General features: G+C 37.5%; 1 protein-coding gene across 1 annotated transcript; it reads left to right on the top strand.

The window, feature by feature from the left end:
• Positions 1 to 21,086: 21,086 nt before the first annotated feature.
• Positions 21,087 to 23,199, top strand: LOC140820215 (transcription termination factor MTEF1, chloroplastic-like). The gene is made up of 2 exons (XM_073180553.1): positions 21,087 to 22,046; positions 22,787 to 23,199. Exon 1 carries the CDS (start codon positions 21,159 to 21,161, stop codon positions 22,038 to 22,040), a length of 882 nt encoding a protein of 293 aa, XP_073036654.1. The 5' UTR covers positions 21,087 to 21,158; the 3' UTR covers positions 22,041 to 22,046; positions 22,787 to 23,199.
• Positions 23,200 to 23,537: the final 338 nt, after the last annotated feature.

The raw sequence follows: 23,537 nt of genomic DNA, 5'->3' as shown, positions 1-23,537 counted from the left end.
TGCTGCTGAAGTCTCGGCGCATCCAAAAGAACGCCAACCCTATTACTCCCTTTCCAAACTTGCGTCCTAGCCTTCCCCTAACTTAACCAGCCCTTAACCACTCACACTTAGACTACCCTAGGCATCTCCTAAACCTACTGCACCCACGCCATCAAACCCATGCATCAGTCGTAGACCACCCGATCGCTACACTCCCCAAAACAACAAACGAACCCAATACGATCCACAGCGCTTGGGGATGGTTCCAGCACAAGCCGAGCCCTTCCAAGCCTCATCTTAGACCCATCAGGGTCTGTTCTAAGGCACAGATAGGTCCCTGATCTGCTGGTTGCACCCTGCACGCTAAAAACCCAAAGATCAAGCTACTCTATTGAAACCTTTCTCTCAGCCCTTCACCCTGTAGCGATCAGCAACAGCCCTAAACCCCAAGACAACTCCTTGACACCACTTATAGTCCTTAGTATTGACAACTAGAATTTCTTGCACAAAAATACAGTAAAAACGTGAACCACTAACATATAATGCAAGAAAACGCACATGAAATCAAAAATATTTTATGCACATGATGGGATCGAAATTTTCATGCAAGAAACCCATTCAGCAATATATAAAATGAGTGTCAAGAAAAAGAAATGATACAATGCGTGCCTTGGCGATTAATCTTGAACAAACGATCGAGGAATACACGGCCGAAGGGAAAAGCTTTTGCTTTATCAAAGGAAATGGAGACACTGAATCCTTAGCAGCAGCAATACACGAGGAGGTTTGTGAGTGGAGGGGGGTGGGAGATTTAATTTAGGTTTAGGGGTGATTATCATTATTTAAATGGTTAACAAATCAATTAATGGGCCCTAATTTGTTAATTTAAAGTTTAAAAAGAGTATTAAGCCCAATAAGCTTAAAAATAGGCCCATTAAATCTAAAGACATCCCGAAAATATTTCGTGTTGGAAATTTTTTAAAATATTAGCCAAAACCCTCAAAAATTCCCACGATTCGATAAAATTTACGTACTGGATAAAATAAAATCATGCGGGTAAAAATACCCAATAAAATCTCATTTTTGAAAAATACACTTAAAACACCTTAAATTAATTAATAAAAGAAACCGTGTAATAAATAATTTTTCTGATAATTCTCAGGTCTCTGTTCCTCGATCGAGCGCAAAATGCATCTAGAAACCCTAACGCATGAACTCTTAAAATTTCACGAAATAAATCCCTATCATGCAATAATTATGCATATAATGCATAAAAATAAATAAACACAAATTAATGAAATAAACATGCATATAATGCTTTAAAACAATTTAATAAAATACCAAAAAAATTTAATAACTTGTATGCACGTGGTTCACGTAAACTTTCAAATTTTTGGGACGTTACACTCACATATTCAACTTACGGCATGACATTTGCAATCAAGGGGGAACCAACCAAATTCTCAACTGATAACATGGGGTCTGTATCCAAAGGTAAACATCATTTCAACTCTAGGAACTACACGAAAAAAACGCCTTTTCTATTCCGCTTGCCACATACATGGTCACACTTTGGATACATGATGAATATTTAATATAGGTTTAGGGGTGATTATCATTATTTAAATGGTTAACAAATCAATTAATGGGCCCTAATGTGTTCATTTAAAGATTAAAAAGAGTATTAAGCCCAATAAACTTAAAAGTAGGCCCATTAAATCCAAATACATCCCGAAAATATTTCGTGTTGGAAATTTTAAAAAATATTAGCCGAACCCTCAAAAAGTCCCACGATTCGATAAAATTTATGTACCGGATAAAATAAAATCATGCGGGTAAAAATACCCAATAAAATCCCATTTTTGAAAAATGCACTTAAAACACCTTAAATTAATTAATAAAAAGAAACCGTGTAATAAATAAATTTTCTGATAATTCTCAGGTCTCCGTTCCTCGATCGAGCGCAAAATGCATCTAGAAACCCTAATGCATGAACTCTTAAAATTTCATGAAATAAATCCCTATCATGCAATAATTATGCATAGAATGCATAAAAATAATTAAACACAAATTAATTAAATAAATATGGATATAATGCTTTAAAACAATTTAATAAAATACCAAAGAAATTTAATAAGTTGTATGCACGTGGTTCACGTAGACCTTCAAATTTTCGAGACGTTACACTCACATATTCAACTTACGGCATGACATTTGCAATCAAGGGGGAACCAACCAAATGCTCAACTGATAACATGGGGTCCGTATCCAAAGGTAAACCTCATTTCAACTCTAGGAACTACCCGAAAAAAACGCCTTTTCTATTCCGCTTGCCACATACATGGTCACACTTTGGATACATGATGAATATTTAATATAGGTTTAGGGGTGATTATCATTATTTAAATGGTTAACAAATCAATTAATGGGCCCTAATGTGTTCATTTTAAGATTAAAAAGAGTATTAAGCCCAATAAGCTTAAAAGTAGGCCCATTAAATCCAAAGACATCCCGAAAAATATTTCGTGTTGGAAATTTTAAAAAATATTAGCCGAACCCTCAAAAAGTCCCACGATTCGATAAAATTTACGTACCGGATAAAATAAAATCATGCGGGTAAAAATACCCAATAAAATCCCATTTTTGAAAAATGCACTTAAAACACCTTAAATTAATTAATAAAAAGAAACCGTGGAATAAATAAATTTTCTGATAATTCTCAGGTCTCCGTTCCTCGATCGAGCGCAAAATGCATGTAGAAACCCTAATGTATGAACTCTTAAAATTTCACGAAATAAATCCCTATCATGCAATAATTATGCATAAAATGCATAAAAATAATTAAACACAAATTAATGAAATAAACATGCATATAATGCTTTAAAACAATTTAATAATATACAAAAGAAATTTAATAACTTGTATGCACGTGGTTCACGTAGACCTTCAAATTTTCGGGACGTTACACTCACATATTCAACTTACGGCATGACATTTGCAATCAAGCGGGAACCAACCAAATTCTCAACTGATAATATGTGGTCTGTATCCAAAGGTAAACCTCTTTTCAACTCTAGGAACTACCCGAAAAAAACGCCTTTTCTATTCCGCTTGCAACATACATGGTCACACTTTGGATACCTGTTTCAAGATACATGGTTATCCACCGGGGTTTAATCTTCTACCGTGGCAAAGTCACACGATGCATCCAGCACATCGCATTCTTCAGGTACATGCCTTCCCATTTATGTACCACATTCCTTAATGTTTTCGTCCAGTTTAATAATGGATTCAGGAGCCTCACAACATATCTGTTCAAATCATTAGAAATTTATCTACATGAGACCCATACAAAATTCAGTTGTCACGTTGCCAAACCATACAGTGGCGATGTCAAGATAAATGATAACTTGATTCTTCAAGATGTTCTTTTCGTTCCAGAATTCAAATTCAATTTGTTTTTTGTGGGTTCATTTATGCACATACTGAGATGGTTATAAGATTTTCCATGATCATTTTGTGATTCGGGATCTCAATCTCAAGCAGGTGATTGGCAAGGGTAGATGAGTGGACTATCTATATGTTCTTGAAGCAGCCATGTCCTCTCAATTTACAGCAAACATAGTTTCTGTTCAAGAATGGCTTAATCACCTAGGACATCCTTCCAACAAGATTCTGGAATGCTTACAAAGTCGACTTCACTGTCAAAAGATTACTTTGGACAATATTGATCCATGCTATATCTTTTCTTTAGCTAAACAAAAAAGAATCTCTTTTGTTTTGAATCATCGTATGCCTTTAGCCCCATTTGATTTGATACATTGTGATATATGGGGACCTTTTACTGTTTCTACCATACATGATCAACAATATTTCCTCACACCTGTGGTTTATTGCACATATTTTACTTGGGTATTTCTTATCCAAAGCAAGTCTAATGCATCACAATTTTTCTCACTGATCTATACTATGGTAAAGGCTCAGTTTAATAGCAAAATTAAGGTTATTAGAACTGATAATGCTCAAGAATTGCTGTTCACAGATCTAGTTCACATGAAAGGAATGATTCATCAATTCTCTTGTGTACAAAGACGAGAACAAAACTCTGTATTTGAAAGGAAAAATCAGCATTTGTTGAACGTGGCAAGATGCTTGTATTTTCAGTCGAGAGTTCCTATCAAATTTTGGGGAGAATTTGTTCTAACAAAAACCTTTTTGATCTATAGAACTCTTCCCCCTGGCTCAAACACAAGACTCATCACGAGCTTTTGTACAAGAACACATTTGATTACTCAATCCTCAAGGTTTTTGGTTGTTTGGGATTCGCTTCCATGCTCCTTGCTTCTAGACATAAGTTTCAACCACGAGAAAGGACATGTTTTTTTTTCTAGGCTAACCCTTGGAATGAAGGGTTATAAGATGTATGACATCCACAATTCAGAGATTTTGTGTCACAAGACGTGGTGTTCTATGAAAAATTTTCCCTTTCCACTCAAATAATACATCAGAAACCTCAATAGATATTTTTCCTGACCTTGTGCTACCCAAACCAACGCTTGAAGTAATTTCTTCCTTCGATGGTCCAACTCGGAATTCTCATAGTATGAATATATCTGAGGATCCACTAATTCCTGCAATTGAGCAAATATCCATCCAATCTGATTCTCAATCCACACAAATTGCTAACTAGTTCGAACTTCTTCCAGGGTTTCTCAGCCTATGTCATATCTTCGGGACTACCATTTTAATCGGCTAATGCAAAATCCACAATTTAATTTTTCGGTTCTATATCCTTTAAGAAATCATCTATCTTATAACATTTTATCGCAACAACATACAGACTTCGCTTTCAATGTTTCTACGTAGTTTGAACCAAAATTCTATCACGAGGCTGTCCAATATCCCCAATGGAGAAATGCTATTAAAAATGAACTATCGTCCTTTGAAGACAATTGTATGTGGTATGTTGTGCCACTACCTCAGGGCAAACATACCATTGAATGTCGTTGGGTTTTTAAATTCAAATATGCATCCAATGGATTTGTTGATCGCTACAAAGCCCGTCTAGCGGCTAAATGATATACTCAACTAGAGGGTGTTTATTTCTTTTAAACTTTTTCACCCATTGCCAAACTTGCTACTGTCAAATTCTTCTGGCTCTTTCTGTTGTCAATAATTGTCATTTAGTCCAAATGAACATAAATAATGCATTTCTCTATGGCAACTTATTCGAAGAAGTATATATGGATTTGCCATTAAGCTATTCAAAAGTACCATTTTCAAGGTCTGCTTCCAATCACTTGGTTTGTAAGCTTAATAAGTCCTTATATGGTTTCAAACAAGCTTCTCAGCAGTGGTACTCAAAGTTGTCTCACTCTCTTCTTAGTTTTTGATTTACTCAATCCAAATCAGATTACTCTTTGTGCACTAAAGGAGCATATTCTTCATGGGATTATACGTTGCAACTCTTGGAAGATACTAGTGTTTTTGCTGGGAAGCCAATTAATACTCCCATGGATCCAACATTTACTCTATCTGCTGATTAAGAAGACTTAATTGCCGATGTATCCATCTATAGATGCCCAATGATCGTCTTTTGTACCTCACCATCTCACGTCCTGATATCACATATGTTGTCCATAAGTTGAGTTAGTTCGTTGCTCAACCTCGTTCCGCGCATTTGACAACTGTTCATCACTTACTTAAGTCATCACTTGGCCAAGGCATCTTCTTTTCTGTTAATTCATTAATTCAGATTCAGGAATTCTCAAATCCTGATTGGGCATCTTGCCCCGATACTTGATGCTCTGTCACAGGCTTCTGCATTTTTCTTGGCGACTCTCTTATATCTTGGAAAGCCAAGAAGCAAACCACCACTTCTCAATCTTCCGCTGAAGCAAAGTAATGAGAACCGGAAGAAACCACTAGTGAATTGGTTTGGATCTTGCAGTTATTAAAATACTTTCATGTTACTTTGCCCTCTCCAGCCACCATTTTTTGTGATAATTACACTGCCATCCATATTTCAAATATCCCGATATTCCATGAACGTACCAAACACATCGAGATCGATTGTCACTTTGTTCAGGAAAAGATAGTTGCTGGGATAATCAAACTTCTTCCTATACGATCGCACTTGCAGCTCACCGACATGTTCACAAAACCACTCCCATTTTCCTCCTTATCAACTCTCATGTCCAAGATGGCCATCAAAGACATATATTCCATCTTGAGGGGGCTTATTAGCTTTAACATATAGCCTAGTCAGTTGAGTATTAGTTAGCATAGCGGTTAGCGATTAATTGCTTTTTAGTCAGTTATTAGGCGGTAAATAGCTGGTGTGTATATATATGTGTACAAAACTCTTGTTTACCTCTCCTTAGATAAGAAAAGTAATGAAAAATTTTCCATCTCGCTCCTCTCAATTCAAGCTCAATAATAAGATTAATCGCAAATACTCCAAAAGTGATCATGGTTTGTTAGACAATGATCCCTTTAATTTTGTGGGTTTTTTCTATTTTTCCAAGAGAATTTAGTAAAGTATACATTTGTTTCACTCTCTTGATTTGCTTGCATATTATACTTAAATTTATATTATTCCTATGTTCTATCTCTATTTTAATTTCATCATCATCTACATGTTGTAGGTATTTATTTATTCCTGTAAGTGCTTCTTGGAGATGTGGGAGATGCGTTTCTACCATAGGTTTATTGTTAGACATGAATTATATTGTGGCGATGATAACTAAAACCAGTAGACCAGGAGACCAGATCAAACGTCTAATTTATCAGTAGCTGCTGTTCTAGTTAAACTAAATCAGTAGAAGAGATAGTTATACAAAACCAGTAGAAGACGTTGCCTAACGTTACTTCTTTAATGTTACCGTTAAGGGTTCCAAGTACTAGTATTAATTGCGGCATTAATTGCTATACTGAATCATTTAATGCACCTTACCCATTTTGGTATAAAACAGAACTGATTGTTCTACAGTCTTGTTGCAGGAACTTCTTTTGGCAATATAGCTGACTCTATCAGACTATCTGAAGACTATTCTGATTTATGGACGTTGAACTCAATTTCTCTTATATAAGGGTAACAAACCTTACTCAAAAGCAGGTTACAAAAACAGATTTTCAAGGATCAAAGCTTTTACATCGAAATCACTCTTAAAGTTCAACAAAAAGAAAGTAGCACACGCTTCTTAGCAATTATCTGATCATTTGAAGATCATCTTGTGCTACTGATCATCACACTCTTCACTATCACTACACTATCTATACTTCATCAAGAAGAGTTTGTAATCTGAAAAGAGTCTATTCAGAACCTTGTGTTACGCACATTTGTGAGTTGAGAAACTAAGAGTTTCAGTAGGCTGAAGTGTAGTTCCTTCTGAAGTGGGTGTGTACAAGAGTTGTACTGTAATATCCAAAGTCTTTTAGTTATACCTTCTGGAAACAGAGAAGGGGAGACGTAGAAGAGTTTATCTTCGAACTTCCATAAACAACTGCTGCCTACTGTTTTATTGTTTTTCTACTACTTCATCAGATTGTTTCCGCACATTTTCATTGTAATCAGGTGAAAGTACACGCACAAGATCAACTACTATTCTTAACAGGATTCTAGTACTTCATCAGAACGAAAAACGAGTAGAGTTTATTCACCCCCCTCTAAACTCAACTTCGATCCTCAACAATTGGTATCAGAGCAGGTTATTCTTGTTTGTGAAAAACTACAACAAATGGCACATTTCAGCAAGATCCCTATGTTCTCTAAGGAAGATTTTGATGACTGGAAGATAAGAATACAAGCACATCTTGCAGCACAAGACGATGACATGTGGTATGTCATCACAGATGGTCCACTGAGAATCTTAAAGCCTAATACAGCTATTGCTGTCACTGACGGAGCACCATAGATGGTCGAAAAATCAAGAAGTGAATGGACCAGTGAAGATAAGAAAAAGGCCAATCTTGATAATGTGGCGAAAGATATATTGTATAAAACTCTAGACAAGAACACCTTCAGCAAGATAAAGATGTGTTCTACTGCAAAGGATATTTGGGAAAAGCTCATCCAGATATGCGAAGGGAATGAGTAAACAAAAGAAAACAAACTGTCTGTAGCCATGCAGAAGTTTGAAAATCTAAAAATGAAAGCTGGTGAAACTCTAAACGAGTTCGATGAAAGATTCAGTAGCCTGGTCAATGAGCTAGCTGCTCTGGGTAAAGAGCATAGCAACAGGGAAATAGCCCTCAAGGTGATGAGAGCATTACCTAGAGAATGGGATGTTAAAACAATGGCTATGAGAGTATCCAAAGACTTGAACAAATTGGAGCTGCACGATTTATTTGCAGATCTGAAAGCCTACGAGTTCGAATTGGAAGTGAGAAGTGGAGAAGAGCCTTCAAGCCTACCAACCAAGGCTCTTGCTGCTACTGGTACTGCTTTACTGCTACTGCTTCTACCTCTTCTACTGCTGCTGCAGTTGTACCTCAGGCATTACCGACTGTGATCACTGACAATACTCTGGAGAAGACTGCTGAACAAATCAGTAGTGATGCTATGTCTCTGTTTGTAAAGAAATTCTCCAGGTTCATGAAGAAGAACCATCGAACTTATCAGGGTCCCAATCGCAACTTCAAGAAAGACTCACCATCTGGTGATATGGGATGCTTTAACTGTGGAAAGATATGTCATTTCATTGCAGATTGTCCTAAACCAAAGAAGGATGACCAAAAGAGAAAGGATCACAAAAGAAATGACAAAAAGTCCAGAAGAGATCGAAAAGCGATGATTGCAGAAGAAAGCAAATCCAAGTGGGCGGACTCTAGCTCTGAGTCATCTGACTCAGAAAGCCATTCCAGTGACAGTGATTCAGAAGAAGTAAAATGTCTCATGGCAGACACTGACTCAACCTCGACATCTGGAGAGGTATTTGATTTTGACTCCGACGAATTTACACGAACTGATCTGATTAATGCTTTACATGACATGGTAGAAGAGTATTCTAGACTTTCTCAATCATTCGAGGAAGTTAAGATCGAAAATCAGGACTTAAAGAATCAGAACAGTAAGTTAACTTGCGTGCAAGTAGACAGCTGTAATGATTTACAAGTTGAGATGAGTAAATTGATAACTGAGAATGAAAGAACCAAAGCAGATTACCAGAAGGTGCTTTCTGAGAACCAGAAGTTGTCGCTAATGGTAAATGCTTGGAATAAGTGTTCTGTTTCATTGGAAAAGATGCAAGAATTACAAAAACAGTCTGGAGACAGGAGTGGTCTCGGATTTTTTAATGATGAAGGATCTTCTGAAACGAATACCAAGCCAAAACTGGATATGTGCAAAGGGAAATATATTCATTTTTTGAAATCCAGCATGGTACAGGAACCAGTAGTACCTACTGCTTTAGTTGAAAGGAATGTAAATCTAACGAACAGAAGAACGCACTATGGTCTGGGTTACGTTAAACCTAAGGAAAAAGTTGACCAGAGTTACAGATTCAGAATAGAATTCAACTCTGGAAGACAACATCCTATGAAGGTTAAAAACTACCAGTACTACAACTCTAAGCCTGTTCAGAAGAGATACAGACTGGAAAACAGAAACAGAAGGGAAGAACACCATTTTGATATGCATACCGTTAGAAATAACAGATCTTCTGTTGCACACACATCTTTGCATATCCGAAGTACAAAGTCTCCAAGAGTTGTACAAATGTGGGTTCCTAAAGGACTGATAAGGCTTGGACCCAAATAGATTTGGGTACCAGTTACTAAAATTTGTGTTTGCAGGAACAGAAGAAGGAAGCAGAAATCAGTAACTCTACATGGTATCTGGATAGTGGATGTTCCAGACACATGACTGGACAGAAAAACCTACTCTCTGAGATAGTGAGTTGTACTGGACCAAAGATAACTTTTGGAGACAACTCAAAAGGTAGAACCATGGGTAAGGGTAAGATTATCCATGGTAACATCACTATAAATGACGTGTTACTAGTTGACAACCTCTGTTACAATCTTATCAGCATTAGTCAACTGTGTGATAATGGTTATTCTGTAGCTTTCCAGAAGCATTCATGCATAATTAGAGATTTTGCTGAAACTACTGTGTTAACCGGAAAGAGGGAAGGCAACACTTACAGAGTCTCCTGGAACTCAAATCATGTCAATACTCCTACATGCCCAGTTGCTTCTCTTAGCAATAAACATTGGCTATGGCACAAGAAATTGAATCATCTGAATTTCAAGTCAATCAATTATCTCAAAAAGCAGAATATGGTTGATGGATTACCTGACATTAATTTTGTTAAAAATCATGTTTGTTCTGCTTGTCAGCTTGGGAAACAGATAAGATCCAGCTTCAAGACCAAAGATAGCAAATCAACTTCAAGATGTCTGGAACTACTGCATATGGATCTATTTGGCCCAATTCCCATCATGAGCTTAGGGGGAATGAAGTATACTCTTGTTGTTATTGATGATTTTTCTATATTTACTTGGGTAATCTTTCTCGCAGGAAAAGATCAGACCAGTAGTCTCTTGATCAAGCTTCTGAAAAGGATTCAAAATGAAAAATCTACCACCATCATTAAAATCAGAAGTGATCGGGGCACTGAATTCACTAACAAGTATCTTGAGCTATATTTGAATGAACAGGGAATTCATCATGAATATTCAGCTGCCAGAACTCCTCAACAAAACGGAGTAGCTGAGAGGAGAAATAGAACTCTAAAAGAAGCAGCTAGAACAATGCTAGCAGATGCAGACATCTCTCAGCGCTTCTGGGCTGAAGCTATCAATACTGCTTGTTACACGCAAAACAGATCGATGGTCAACAAAAGACACAACCAGACTCCGTATGAAATATGGAAAGGGAAGAAGCCTAACGTATCTTACTTTCATGTATTTGGTTGCAAATGTTTTGTACTAAATAATGGCAAAAATCATTTGAATGCATTTGATTCTAAATCAGATGCTGGGATATTCCTTGGTTACTCTGCTGTAAGCAGAGCTTTTAGAATCTTCAACAATAGAACTCTTAATGTTGAAGAATCGATTCATGTTGTCTTCGATGAAGACAACAGTGCTGAAATCTCTAACATATCTGATTTAAGTAACAGGTTAGACAGGATTCATCTGGAAATTGACAGCGAAGATGATGTAGAAGCTAATACTAAGGATCTTCAAAATCCAGAACCAGACATTCCATTAGTGGAACCAGAAGTACAGACTTTGGATCTACCAATACCAGTAGAAGATGTTCTAGAGCCTACTACTGATTTTGTGGAAAACAATCTTAATGTATCAAATCAGGAAGATGCTCAGTTAAATCCGTTTATCTGGAGAAAGTACCATCCTCCATCATTGGTTATTGGTAATCCAGCAGCGCCTTTAAGAACCAGAAGGCAAATGTTTAATGAATATATGCATGCTGCTTTTATATCTCAGGATGAACCAAAGAAAATTGAAGAAGCTCTTCTGGATCCTAGTTGGATTGAAGCCATGCAAGAAGAGCTGAATCAATTCAAGCGTAATGATGTTTGGTTTCTAGTACCTAGACCATCTCACCAAGCTGTCATTGGAACTCGGTGGGTATTTAGAAACAAACTTAATGAAGAAGGCACAGTGGTCAGAAACAAAGCTAGATTGGTGGCTCAAGGCTTCAGACAAGAAGAAAGCATAGACTTTGATGAGACTTATGCACCAGTAGCAAGGCTCGAAGCAATCAGAATATTCTTAGCCTTTGCTGCTTTCAAAAATTTCAAAGTATATCAAATGGATGTGAAAAGTGTATTTCTCAATGGTCTTTTACAAGAAGAAGTTTACGTGGAACAACCTCCAGGTTTTATCGATCATTTCTCTCCTCATCATGTATTTAAATTACACAAAGCACTATATGGTCTAAAACAAGCACCTAGAGCTTGGTATGACACTCTATCACAGTTTCTTATTGATCATGATTTTACCATTGGAGCAGTAGATAAAACCTTGTTTACTTTAGTCAAGAATAAGCATACTCTTTTAGTACAGATCTATGTTGATGATATCATTTTTGGGTCAACTAACCCCAAATTATGTGCAAAGCTTGGAAAATTGATGCAGGATAAATTTGAGATGAGTATGATGGGAGAATTAACATTCTTCCTAGGACTACAAATCAAGCAATCAGAAACTGGAATCTTTATAAATCAAGCCAAATATACCAAGGAGCTTCTGAAAAAATTTGGAATGGAAGCATGTTCTGCTGCTTCTACTCCAATGAGCTCATCTATTAAGCTTGATAAAGATGAAAGTGGTATTCCAGTAGAGGTAACTCAGTATCGAGGTCTTATTGGTTCGTTATTATATTTAACTGCCAGTAGACCAGATATCATGTTTGCTGTTTGCATTTGTGCTAGATTTCAATCTAACCCCAAACAATCTCATTATATTGCTGCTAAACGTATTTTGAAGTACTTAAAAGGAACTCAAAATGTTGGTTTATGGTATCCCAATGACTCATCGTTAAATCTTATTGGATAGTCAGATGCTGATTATGCAGGTTGCAAACTAGATCGAAAAAGCACAAGTGGTTTTTGTCAATTTCTTGATGATAGGCTGATATCCTGGTTTAGCAAGAAACAGACTTCCATAGCCACATCTACTGCAGAAGCAGACTATCTGGCTGCTGGAAGCTGCTGCTCTCAGATACTGTGGATTCAACAACAGTTGAGAGATTATGGGATTCAAGCCTCCGAATCACCTATATTCTGTGACAATACCAGTGCAATTGCAATCACTCAAAATCCAGTACTTCATTCCAGAACGAAGCACATAGATATCAGACATCATTTTATCAGAGATCACGTGCAGAAGAAGAACATTCGTCTGGAATATGTCTCTACTGATCAACAAACAGCAGATATCTTCACGAAACCTTTACCAGAGAATAAGTTTTCTTACTTTCGTAACTCTCTTGGTTTAATAGATTTAACTTAATTACTTTCTGATTATCTTGGTTAACTTTTATTATTCGCTTATTCATCGTACTGAACTTGAAGAAAAGCAGTAGAGTATAGTCAAGTACTGAAAATGAAATTTTATTAGAAACCATTCCAGTACATTACATCATGCAAAAGTAAAAACAGTAGATCTTAAATGCTATTTATCCAGTAGCGTTATCTTTAGCTTTTGACTTCAGTAGTTCTCTGTAATTTGCTTAATAAGCACTTCAACACGAACAAGACTTTCTAAGCAAAGAAAGGCCTAGAAAGAATCTAACAAGCTTGGGTCTTGTTAGAACTAATCTATTTTTTAGATGCCTTACAGGGCATCAGAGGGGATTTCATCATCATCAATCCACCAGCACTCTCTAGTTGCATCAGCATGCTTCTGGAAGAAATGGATGCAACATATCCATACTAATGAAAGCATCAAATCCGTCTGGTGGTGGATACTGGAAATCCAGGAGTGTATTTCAAGGATCATTACGTGAAGAATGACATCTTCAAACTCCTCTCTGAACAGCTTTTCTTCGACTCCTGAATCAAACCCTAACTCTTTCTTTACTTGAGTTTTCATTTTACATTCATCTGTTTAGCTTCGTTCAAGATATGCAGGTATTTATAGAGGGAACAAAGACTCTTGTGAATCGCAAGATTGCGACTGTTCAGTTTCAACGGCTCAGATTGAAAGATGGCCAAGCGTCACTTATCGCAATTATGACCACTTATTAATTGCAGTTACCGAGGGGGAACAGTCTCTCAGTCAAATTGAGAGTTTGACGTCTTTTCAGAAAACAGATAGGATGTTTGTCTTTTCGATAAAACTTCGAGTCTGTTTTTGTTTTGTCAAAGTGCTGAAATATTCTCAGCACCCTGAAACTTCCAGCAGACGTTATCATAAAATGACAAATCCCCTTCTGATTTTCAGTAACCAACTGGACAGCCCGCTCATTTTCAAAATTTTCAAATTATTTGAATATCTGACAGTTTCTGCAAAATTTTCGAACACTCATCCAAAAACATACTGACACGTGTCTTTATGTTTATCTGACGGCTGTATATATTCTTTTAGATTTAACCTTTTTACCTTTACTGTTTCATATCTATCGCTATTCAGCTACTGCTTTCTCTACTTTCACTAACTACTGCAAATTTGTCTGATCTCATCTGCATACAGGAATGGCTAACGCTTACACTCTTAACGCGTATCAAGTTAACTTTGCTTCGGTTCTCAACATCAAGGATGAGAATCTCTTGAAAATGTTTCAGGATCTTGAGCAATCGGGACTCCGCAAATTCCTGGAAGCACCAGCAGTCATCTACAAAAATGCTTTACTGGAATTTTATGCTAAAGCCACAGTGCATGAAGCCAGGATTGTTTATACTCAAGGAGATGCTTCTATCTCCATTGATGCCGCTCATCTAGGAGCAGTCTTCTTCCTTCCACTTGCAGGTGTTTCTGAACTCTCTGACATTTCTAAGCTGGATATGTCTATTGCGCTTAGTTCTTTCTCAGCCTCTGGAGAAGAACTGTCTCCTTCCTGTCACAATAAATTGCTAAAAATCGAGTATCAGATTCTGGCCGATATTGTGGCCAAAGCTATTTTGATCAAGGCTGGAACATTCGACAAGTTGACTAAGGAAAAGGTTCAAGTTATGACTGCCATCACCAAGGAGATTAAGGTGGATTGGAGTCATTTTATTTTCAGAATCATGAAGGACATGGTTGTCAGGCGAAGTTCTGGTTTCGCGGTTCAAATTAGCGTTTTGCTCAAGGATGCTGGCTTTGCATCCACCAGTGATCTAGATGCGACTCCCATCACCATGATTGATGCAGCGAATGTGTTGGCTTTAAGGCCTAAGCCAACAGTGGCAGAATTTGTGGCGATGAAGAAGGAAATTGGGGACACTGCTTCTGAGGCTCCAAAACCTCAGAAGAAAATATCAAAGAAACGATTGATCATTTCGTTGGATTCAGCTGACACAGCACCAGAAGAGTCTGCTGCTGGTGTTCAAACAGCAGTGCCAACCCCAGCTAAGAAGAAATCTCGCACAATTCTTAAGATTAAGAAGACAGCAGCACTGTCTGAGATTGAGAAAGTACCTATTCGACAGGTCTTTCCAGAAGCGGTCCCTTCTGCTAGGACCACTGCTTCTTCAACTACACTTACTACTACGTCCGTTTCAGCACCTCCTTCTGCTCCAGTTTTTAAGCCAACATCTGGAATTGTTTTTCGGGAACCAGCAAGCGGGTCTTCTGCTTTCCGACCAATCGTGCCTGTGTCATCTTCTGACAAAGGCAAGGGAAAAATGGTGGAAGAACCACCTGTTATTAGTCACAAAACCACTGTGGCTACTGGCGTTGATCTTCATCTCGCAGAGATTGAGACCTCTGCTAATGATGACATGAATTTTTTTGATGAATGGCATCATGTGAGACTATTCCATTCCTTGAGTTACTTCAAGACAAAAGGAAATTTTGCCAAAATGATGAATGCAGAAAGGAAGGTTTTTCAGCTGGCCAAAACAGAAAATATCATCGAGGCCTTGCGAAGAAGGGATTTTGTCTTCGCTCAGCTGAAATGTCAGAAGTTAGAATCAGTTCTGCAAATTCTTCAATCCAATTTTGATCCTGCTGTTCCTAACGCTGTTCAGGAACAAAATGTTATCATGATTCTCTCTGACAGATTGAAGCAGATGAATGAGCAACTTCTTGCTCAAGAACAAGGCTTTGGAGAGCCCACTGTTTATCATGTCGGTCTTATTCCAGTATTTCAACAGTCAGTTGAGGAAAAGACTACAGCCTCCCCAAAGGCTTCTGCTCTCAGTACTCCTGCATCTCCGACTCGACACATCCCGACATCATCACTGCTGTCCGTGCATGAATTGGCTTCGGTTGAAGAAGTCATTGAATCTATTATACCTTCAGTCTCAACCACTCAAGAAGCAGCACCGGCTACTTCGTTGCCACCTTCTGACTTTCCTACTCCAGGGCAACAATTGGCAGATTCAGATGCTCCCTCTTTGCTACCGAATTTAGAGGTATTCTCTGCTGCTCATCAAGTCGAGATGACAGCTCTTCTGAATCAGCAGCTTGCTCCTTCTACTGAAGGTCCCTCAGTCTCACAGGATGTTTCTGTACCACCGGAAGAAGTGTTGGCCTCTGTCTTGGCCGTTTCTACTGCAGAATTTACTCCTCTGGTTGCTGTTGCTCCTCCTTTTTCTGCAACTCCAGTAGAAAGCACAGCAGACCCTGCTCCTACTACTGCTTTGTTGGATGTTGCTCCCATTTCTACTGCGTTGAATGTCTCTGAAATCAAACAACGCATGGTTGCACGCACTCCCTCCCCGGAATTCGATGCATTCAATCTCGAACATCAAATTCTATGTCTGCAAAACGATCTCAACAACATCTCTGAGTTAGTGAAGCGTATGTCTTGTGAAAACATTGCGGAATTCACTGGTGCTAAATCCTTCCGAGAAACAATGGGTAAACACCTCTATCTCACTAAGGAGACCACAGACAAGATGTATGCTGAAACTTCCATTTTCAGACAAGCTATATCGAGATCTTACGCCACCCTCATCAGTGATCAAAATAATATTCTTACTCGACTCACTGAGCATGATGATCACTTTCGATCTCTATCTACTTCTGTGGAACTTTTGGATGCCAAGATTGATTCTCAAAATCAATCTATTGCTACACTAGATAATCGCATGTCTTCTCAGACCCCGTATCTGGAAATGCTAACCGATGGCATTCACAATATCTCAGGCCGATTGAATGACCTCTTTGCTCATGTGGTTGCCGTTGATGCCAAAAAGGGGGAAGATAGGACAGATAGAGGAAATCAAGGAGGAAATCAAGAAGAATAGGGCAGATAGAGGAGATCAAGGAGGAAATCAAGAAGAAGATGAGGCTGGACCTTCTGACAGAAGAGATCAAGAGCCTCCGTCTGAAGAAATTATTTTCAGGGATATTGGAATCAATTGATACTTTTAAATCCTTATTGACAATTATCATTCAGTTTATATGATTATCTGTTTTATTTAACAACTTTCTACTGATTAGGTTTTGGCATCACCACAAAGGGGGAAATTGTTAGACATGAATTGTATTGTGGCGATGATAACTAAAACCAGTAGACCAGCAGACCAGATCAAACGTCTAATTTATCAGTAGCTGCTGTTCTAGTTAAACTAAATCAGTAGAAGAGATAGTTATACAAAACCAGTAGAAGACGTTGCCTAACGTTACTTCTTTAATGTTACCGTTAAGGGTTCCAAGTACTAGTATTAATTGCGACATTAATTGCTATACTGAATCATTTAATGCACCTTACCCATTTTGGTATAAAACAGAACTGATTGTTCTACAGTCTTGTTGCAGGAACTTCTTTTGGCAATATAGCTGACTCTATCAGACTATCTGAAGACTATTCTGATTTATGGACGTTGAACTCAGTTGCTCTTATATAAGGGTAACAAACCTTACTCAAAAGCAGGTTACAAAAACAGATTTTCAAGGATCAAAGCTTTTACATCGAAATCACTCTTAAAGTTCAACAAAAAAAAAAGTAGCACACGCTTCATAGCAATTATCTGATCATTTGAAGATCATCTTGTGCTACTGATCATCACACTCTTCACTATCACTACACTATCTATACTTCATCAAGAAGAGTTTGTAATCTGAAAAGAGTCTTTTCAGAACCTTGTGTTACGCACATTTGTGAGTTGAGAAACTAAGAGTTTCAGTAGGCTGAAGTGTAGTTCCTTCTGAAGTGGGTGTGTACAAGAGTTGTACTGTAATATCCAAAGTCTTTTAGTTATACCTTCTGGAAACAGAAGAAGGGGAGACGTAGAAGAGTTTATCTTCGAACTTCCATAAACAACTGCTGCCTACTGTTTTACTGTTTTTCTACTACTTCATCAGATTGTTTCCGCACATTTTCATTGTAATCAGGTGAAAGTACACGCACAAGATCAACTACTATTCTTAACAGGATTCTAGTACTTCATCAGAACGAAAAACGAGTAGAGTTTATTCACCCCCCCTCTAAACTCAACTTCGATCATCAACATTTATGTATTGTGAAAAGGCAACTTGTCGAATTTCAAGTTTGAGTAAAATTATTTTCATGGATTTCATATTACTTAATAAGTCCTAAGCCTTTCTTTTAGAGATTGAACTTACATTACTTTCTGATTCCTAAGCTTTTCTTTTATACATTGAATTTACATTCCTGATATTGTAAGAATCAAAAGGTGGTGATGTTTTCTTTAACATTCCATCGTCTAAACAACTACCTGATCCACATATTCACCCATATTTATTTTCATTGGTAGTTAAACATATGATGCATGAACCTTGTGGCTTACTTAACCCAACCTGCCCTTATGTGAAAAAAGATTCCTGTAAATTTAACTACCCTAAAGATTTCTCAAAAAATACTAAATATAGAACAAATTCATATCCAATATATCGTTGTAGAAATAACAATCACGCCGTTAATATTAGTAGTTCACATCTAGATAATCGGTGGGTAGTACCTTATAATCGATATCTTTTGGCTAAATTTAACTGTCAAATTAATGTTGAATTATGTTCAACTATTCAAGCTATAAAATATATCTATAAATATATGCATAAAGGACATGAGAACAGATAAAACATTTTCAAATACAATATGTATATGAACCTCTAACAAGTTTATAGATTGTTAAATAAATGATTTTCTACGTCTAACATGCTATCTTACAACTAAGCATGTCATACATGTAATTGATTAATACCTTTTCCGATTGTTGGAAAATTTCATGTTCGCAATCTTGGTTTTAATATTAACAAAACTTGTTATTCTATTTCTAACATATTTACTCATGTGTGAAGTTGCAAATGCAAGAAGCAAACTGAAACTGAATTTATCCAAACTGATTTTTTGGTGAGCCTCGGTGATTTGATAATATCTCCCAGCTGGATGATTCAAATGACAATCCTCCAACTGAAATGATCATAAAACTAAATTTGAAACAAGTCGTATTTCACGTCAGTTGGGCAAAATTGAATGTTATCATGGTTTAACTGATCGTTGAATTACCGAACTGATTGCAGGAAAACAGCACATTTGGATTTGAGCTGTTACGGTATTTTCGTCATATCTCTCAGCTCGGTTATTGAAATGAAGCAATTCAGTATGCGTTGGAAAGATAATACGATGATCTACAAATCATCTTCAGAAGTCAAAGTTTGAATCGAAGCATAAGATGCTGATAAAAGACGATGAAGCTACTGGTTCTGCACAAACTGAAATCAGCTAGGTTGATTTTAACACACCAGCTGAACCGAACTGAACTGAACTGAACCAGCTGCTAAGCAGCAGAACTGAACTGAACTGAACCATTTGCCGACCTGCTGAACTGAACCAGCTGCTGACCAGCTGAACTGAACTGAACCAGCAATTGACTAACTGAATTGAACTGAACCAGCTGCTGAGCAGTTGAACTGAACGACCAGTTAATTTGACCAGAGTTGATCAGTCGGGAAAATGTCCAGCAAGGCGAAATTGACTGTTGCAATTGAAGAAACGGTACAGAAACTTTCCAAACGGTCATATTCTTGTATCTAACGTATATATCATTGTTGGAGCCTATAAATACAATATCTTGAAGATCAAACAACAGCTTTTGAAGGGGATTCAAAGCATGGGCAGTTAGCATTAAAATATCAGCTAGTTGAGAGCACAAACCCTTGTGTGAGGATACATTTGAGATGTACACTGTAAAAGATAAATTCCTCACACACAATCACTCACACAAATACAAGAGAGCTGAACTTCAAAGATTAGATGAGTGAGTCTTGCACAAAGACAATAAACTTGTGTATGTAGTCTTTGTATATGAGACATTAAATAATATGCTGATTGTGAGGTGTTGCCTGCAATCTTGAGTGCTAGGAGTTTCAGTTAGGCAAAAGATAAGTCCTAAACTGAAATGGTTTGTACAAGGTGTTGTATAAATCAAAATCTTCTAGTGGATCCTTCCAATGGGGAAGAAGGGGTGATGTAGGAGCATTTGAAATCTCCGAACATCCATAAACAAATTCGCGTCTATTTTTTTATTGCATTTACTTATCATTTCTATTGTTTTTAAAGAGGCATTGTTGAAGCATTTTATGTATTCTTCAAATACCAAAATATTGGATACAAAGTGTTTGATAAAATGCTTCAACCCAAATATTTTTACTCATTCAACTTGCATATATTTTAAATGCTTTAAAAATTATTTAATCGATTTCTATGAAGGATTATTTTGAGTGTCTTCCGCTTGGTTTGAAAATCAAACTCGATTTAATTCATCGGTATTCAATATTTCAATAACCGAGCTATTGTAGCTCAACGATGATCCCCCTAACTGATCCTTATTATTTTGAGCCTTGATGCTAGTTATGCTCGTCAGCTAGGCTGATTAATTAGCTAGGCTTGTTTCAGTTAAGATGAGAGTTGCTGATTTAAGGTCCGAGCCATGCTAATTTCACCATGTGCAGAACCAACAACTTTATCGTAATTTATCTGCTTCTTAAACTCAGATTCAGACTTCGACTTGTGAAGATGATTTGTAGATAATCATCTTAGATTCATGACGTATATTGAACCACTCCATTTTGATAACTGAGATGATCAGCTTGACAAAAATAGCGCAACTGCTTATGTCAAACTGATGGTTGTTTTCATTACAATAAGTATGGTCTTGAAACCATCAATTTGTCTAGAAAACATTCGATATAACCCAACTGACCAGATATATGACTCGTAGCAAATTGAGTTTTATGATCATTCGTTTTTACGGTAGGTCATTTTCATCATTAAGCTATGAGACATCATCGAAACTCTACAGCTCGCCAGATTTTTAGTTTTGCTAAATTCGAATTCTAACTTCCAACTCGAGCTCGCAAATTCACACTTGAGTAAATATTTTAGATGCAATTTATCCAAGTTATGTGAATAAAATCAAACATTTATACATTATCTTTAGTTTTTCATATTTTCTTTATGCTACATTCGAACTCCATTTCTTATCCAAAGATAAAAATTTACATCAATATGTTTCAAGGGTGTATTTGTCACTCACTCCATTCGTCCAACGGTTTTATCCAACCTCCCATCCCAAAAACGGAGTCCCTCAAAGATGACACTCCGATTGCCAATCCCCACAGCGCCCAACTCGGCAAAAGCGTACCTCTCCTTTCCCCCAACTGCCTCCGCCGCCGCTTCCGCTTCTGGCGCCACTGTGGACTCTGGCCTCAAATTCCGGGAGAAGCTCGTCTACCTTCAATCACTCAAGGTAAATCCCACGAAAGCCCTCTACAAGAACCCGAATATTCGCTCCGCCCCGCTCAAGACCCTCCGCTCCATCACCCAATGCCTCGCCTCGATGGGCCTCGAATCCTCTGCCGTAAGCCGCATACTCGACATGTACCCTCAGCTCCTTACCTCCGACCCATATGTAGATATTTATCCAATATTTGATTTTCTGCTGAATGTAGTTGAAATCCCCTTTCCCGAGGTTAGGAAGACCATCATTCGGTGCCCCCGTCTCCTCGTGTCAAACCCGGAAACACAATTGAAGCCCACGTTTGAATTCTTGACAGAATTGGGCTTTGCGGGTTCTAATAAATTCACATCCCAAACCACATTGTTGTTGGTTTCAAGCTTGGAGCTTACGCTGAAACCAAAGATTGAGTATTTGATGGGATTGGGGTTGGATTACAATGATGTTAGGAACATGGTGTTGAGATCACCTGGCTTGCTTACTTTTAGCATAGAGAATAATTATAAGCCTAAGGTAGATTATTTCTTGAATGAGATGAATGGGGATTTGGAGGAATTGAAGAGGTTTCCGCAATATTTCTCATTCAGTTTGGAGAGGAAAATTAAGCCGCGCCACCATCTTTTGGTGGAGTATGGATTCTCGATATCGTTGTCTGATATGTTGAAGGTTAGTGACGGAGAATTCAGCTTACGGTTGATTGAGGGACGGCTGCGGATGCTGGATGAAAGAAAGTATTAGTATTTTGTAAGTTGCACAGAGCGATGATGTTTGGATATATGGAGTTGTGTATTTTTGCTCTTTTGTTTCTTTTTTTCCCAAAACTGTGCTTGTTTTTATCAAAATACATGTCAAATTTCATGTCTCAAATAAAATATATGGTAAGATTTGTGTAAGAAGAAACTAGGTCGATTGTTTGTTGAGGTGCTTGATGGCAAGTAATAATGTGTCATGGATCTTTTGTCACAAGCAAACCCTTTAGTTCCAAAGATCCAACTTTTTGTATACACTACAGTCAAAAAGAAACAACTACAGAAACAAGAACGAAGCAACTAAGTTGTAAGCTTGTGCCTTGGGAGGAATAATGGTGGCAGCATCCGGAAACAATTTACTCAAAACTGCTTAGCTTCTTATTGTTCTAATGAAAGTAAAAACCAACTAAAAGAATGCCCCGACTCAAATTATGCTTGTGAATGAAGATGCTGAAAAATAGTTTGCAGTATAAGCAGATTTGCCTCGATGCCTTTTTCTATATTAGTTCATGCTTTCATGAGGTTGTTGAGTAAGGTTTCTTGCCGTTCTGTTACTTACAAATGGTTTGGAGACTGGCAATCTCTACCTGTATCTCTTCTTTGTATACATATTTCTAAGGCTTGATTGTCTTTCTTTCTCACATTTCACTCAAAGTGGATGGATATAATCAAGTTGCTATCAAGTTGGTCTTGTTGATGTTTATCGCCGTTTCATCCTCTTTTCCAATATTGGAGGGTAATTGCTATGGCTAGCAAGCAGCTGGAATTGAAATCAATGTCAAAGAAAAGCGGTTATGAAAGCAACGCACGCTGCTGGTGTGCTTCCTGCTCGCAAGGAAAGAAGAGCGACAAGGTTCACAGTCCCAGACATCGCTTTGTTCTTGATACTGCTTTATGTATATAGTGTATCGTTTCTGGGCTAACGTTGGATGTAGCAGTGATCTTCTACTTGCAGTCGGCTTCTGGTGACGGAATTTTGATGACTTCATAGGTTTTATGCACGAAGAAATGCATGCTTTCAAATGTTATTAATTTTTTCTCAGCTTAATACTCAGTAAACTCATTGCCTTTTAATTGAATAATCTCATGTGTTTGGATTCACGAATTTGATTTGGAGAATGATTTGAACGATATATATCAAATAACACCAATTTCGGGTGTATCTGAAATCCACAGCATCTACTGCTGAAATTTCTTGATGTGAAATGGATTTAGAACTCACCTGAATACCTGATCACATAATTGCATGGAGAAGATCTGGAATCCCAAACTTATCCCTTCTCCTTCCCCAAAGCTTAGAGTGTACCAGTTAACAAGTTGCTATAGTAAAATTAACAACGTCGTCGCAGATCTAACCGTCATCATTGATCCAAACAGAAGAAGTTCGTTCATGAATGACTACAAATAAAAAAAAAATTAGGTCGATACGTCCATATTGAAGATAATGCTTTAGGATAAGAAGAAATAAATCAAGCCCACTAATTAA

This window comes from Primulina eburnea, chromosome 18, assembly GCF_022965805.1.
Source record: "Primulina eburnea isolate SZY01 chromosome 18, ASM2296580v1, whole genome shotgun sequence".
In the NCBI taxonomy this organism is placed as follows: Eukaryota; Viridiplantae; Streptophyta; class Magnoliopsida; order Lamiales; family Gesneriaceae; genus Primulina; species Primulina eburnea.
The sequence above is the reverse complement of the archived record's forward strand: the minus strand, read 5'-3'. Positions and strand labels throughout refer to the sequence as shown.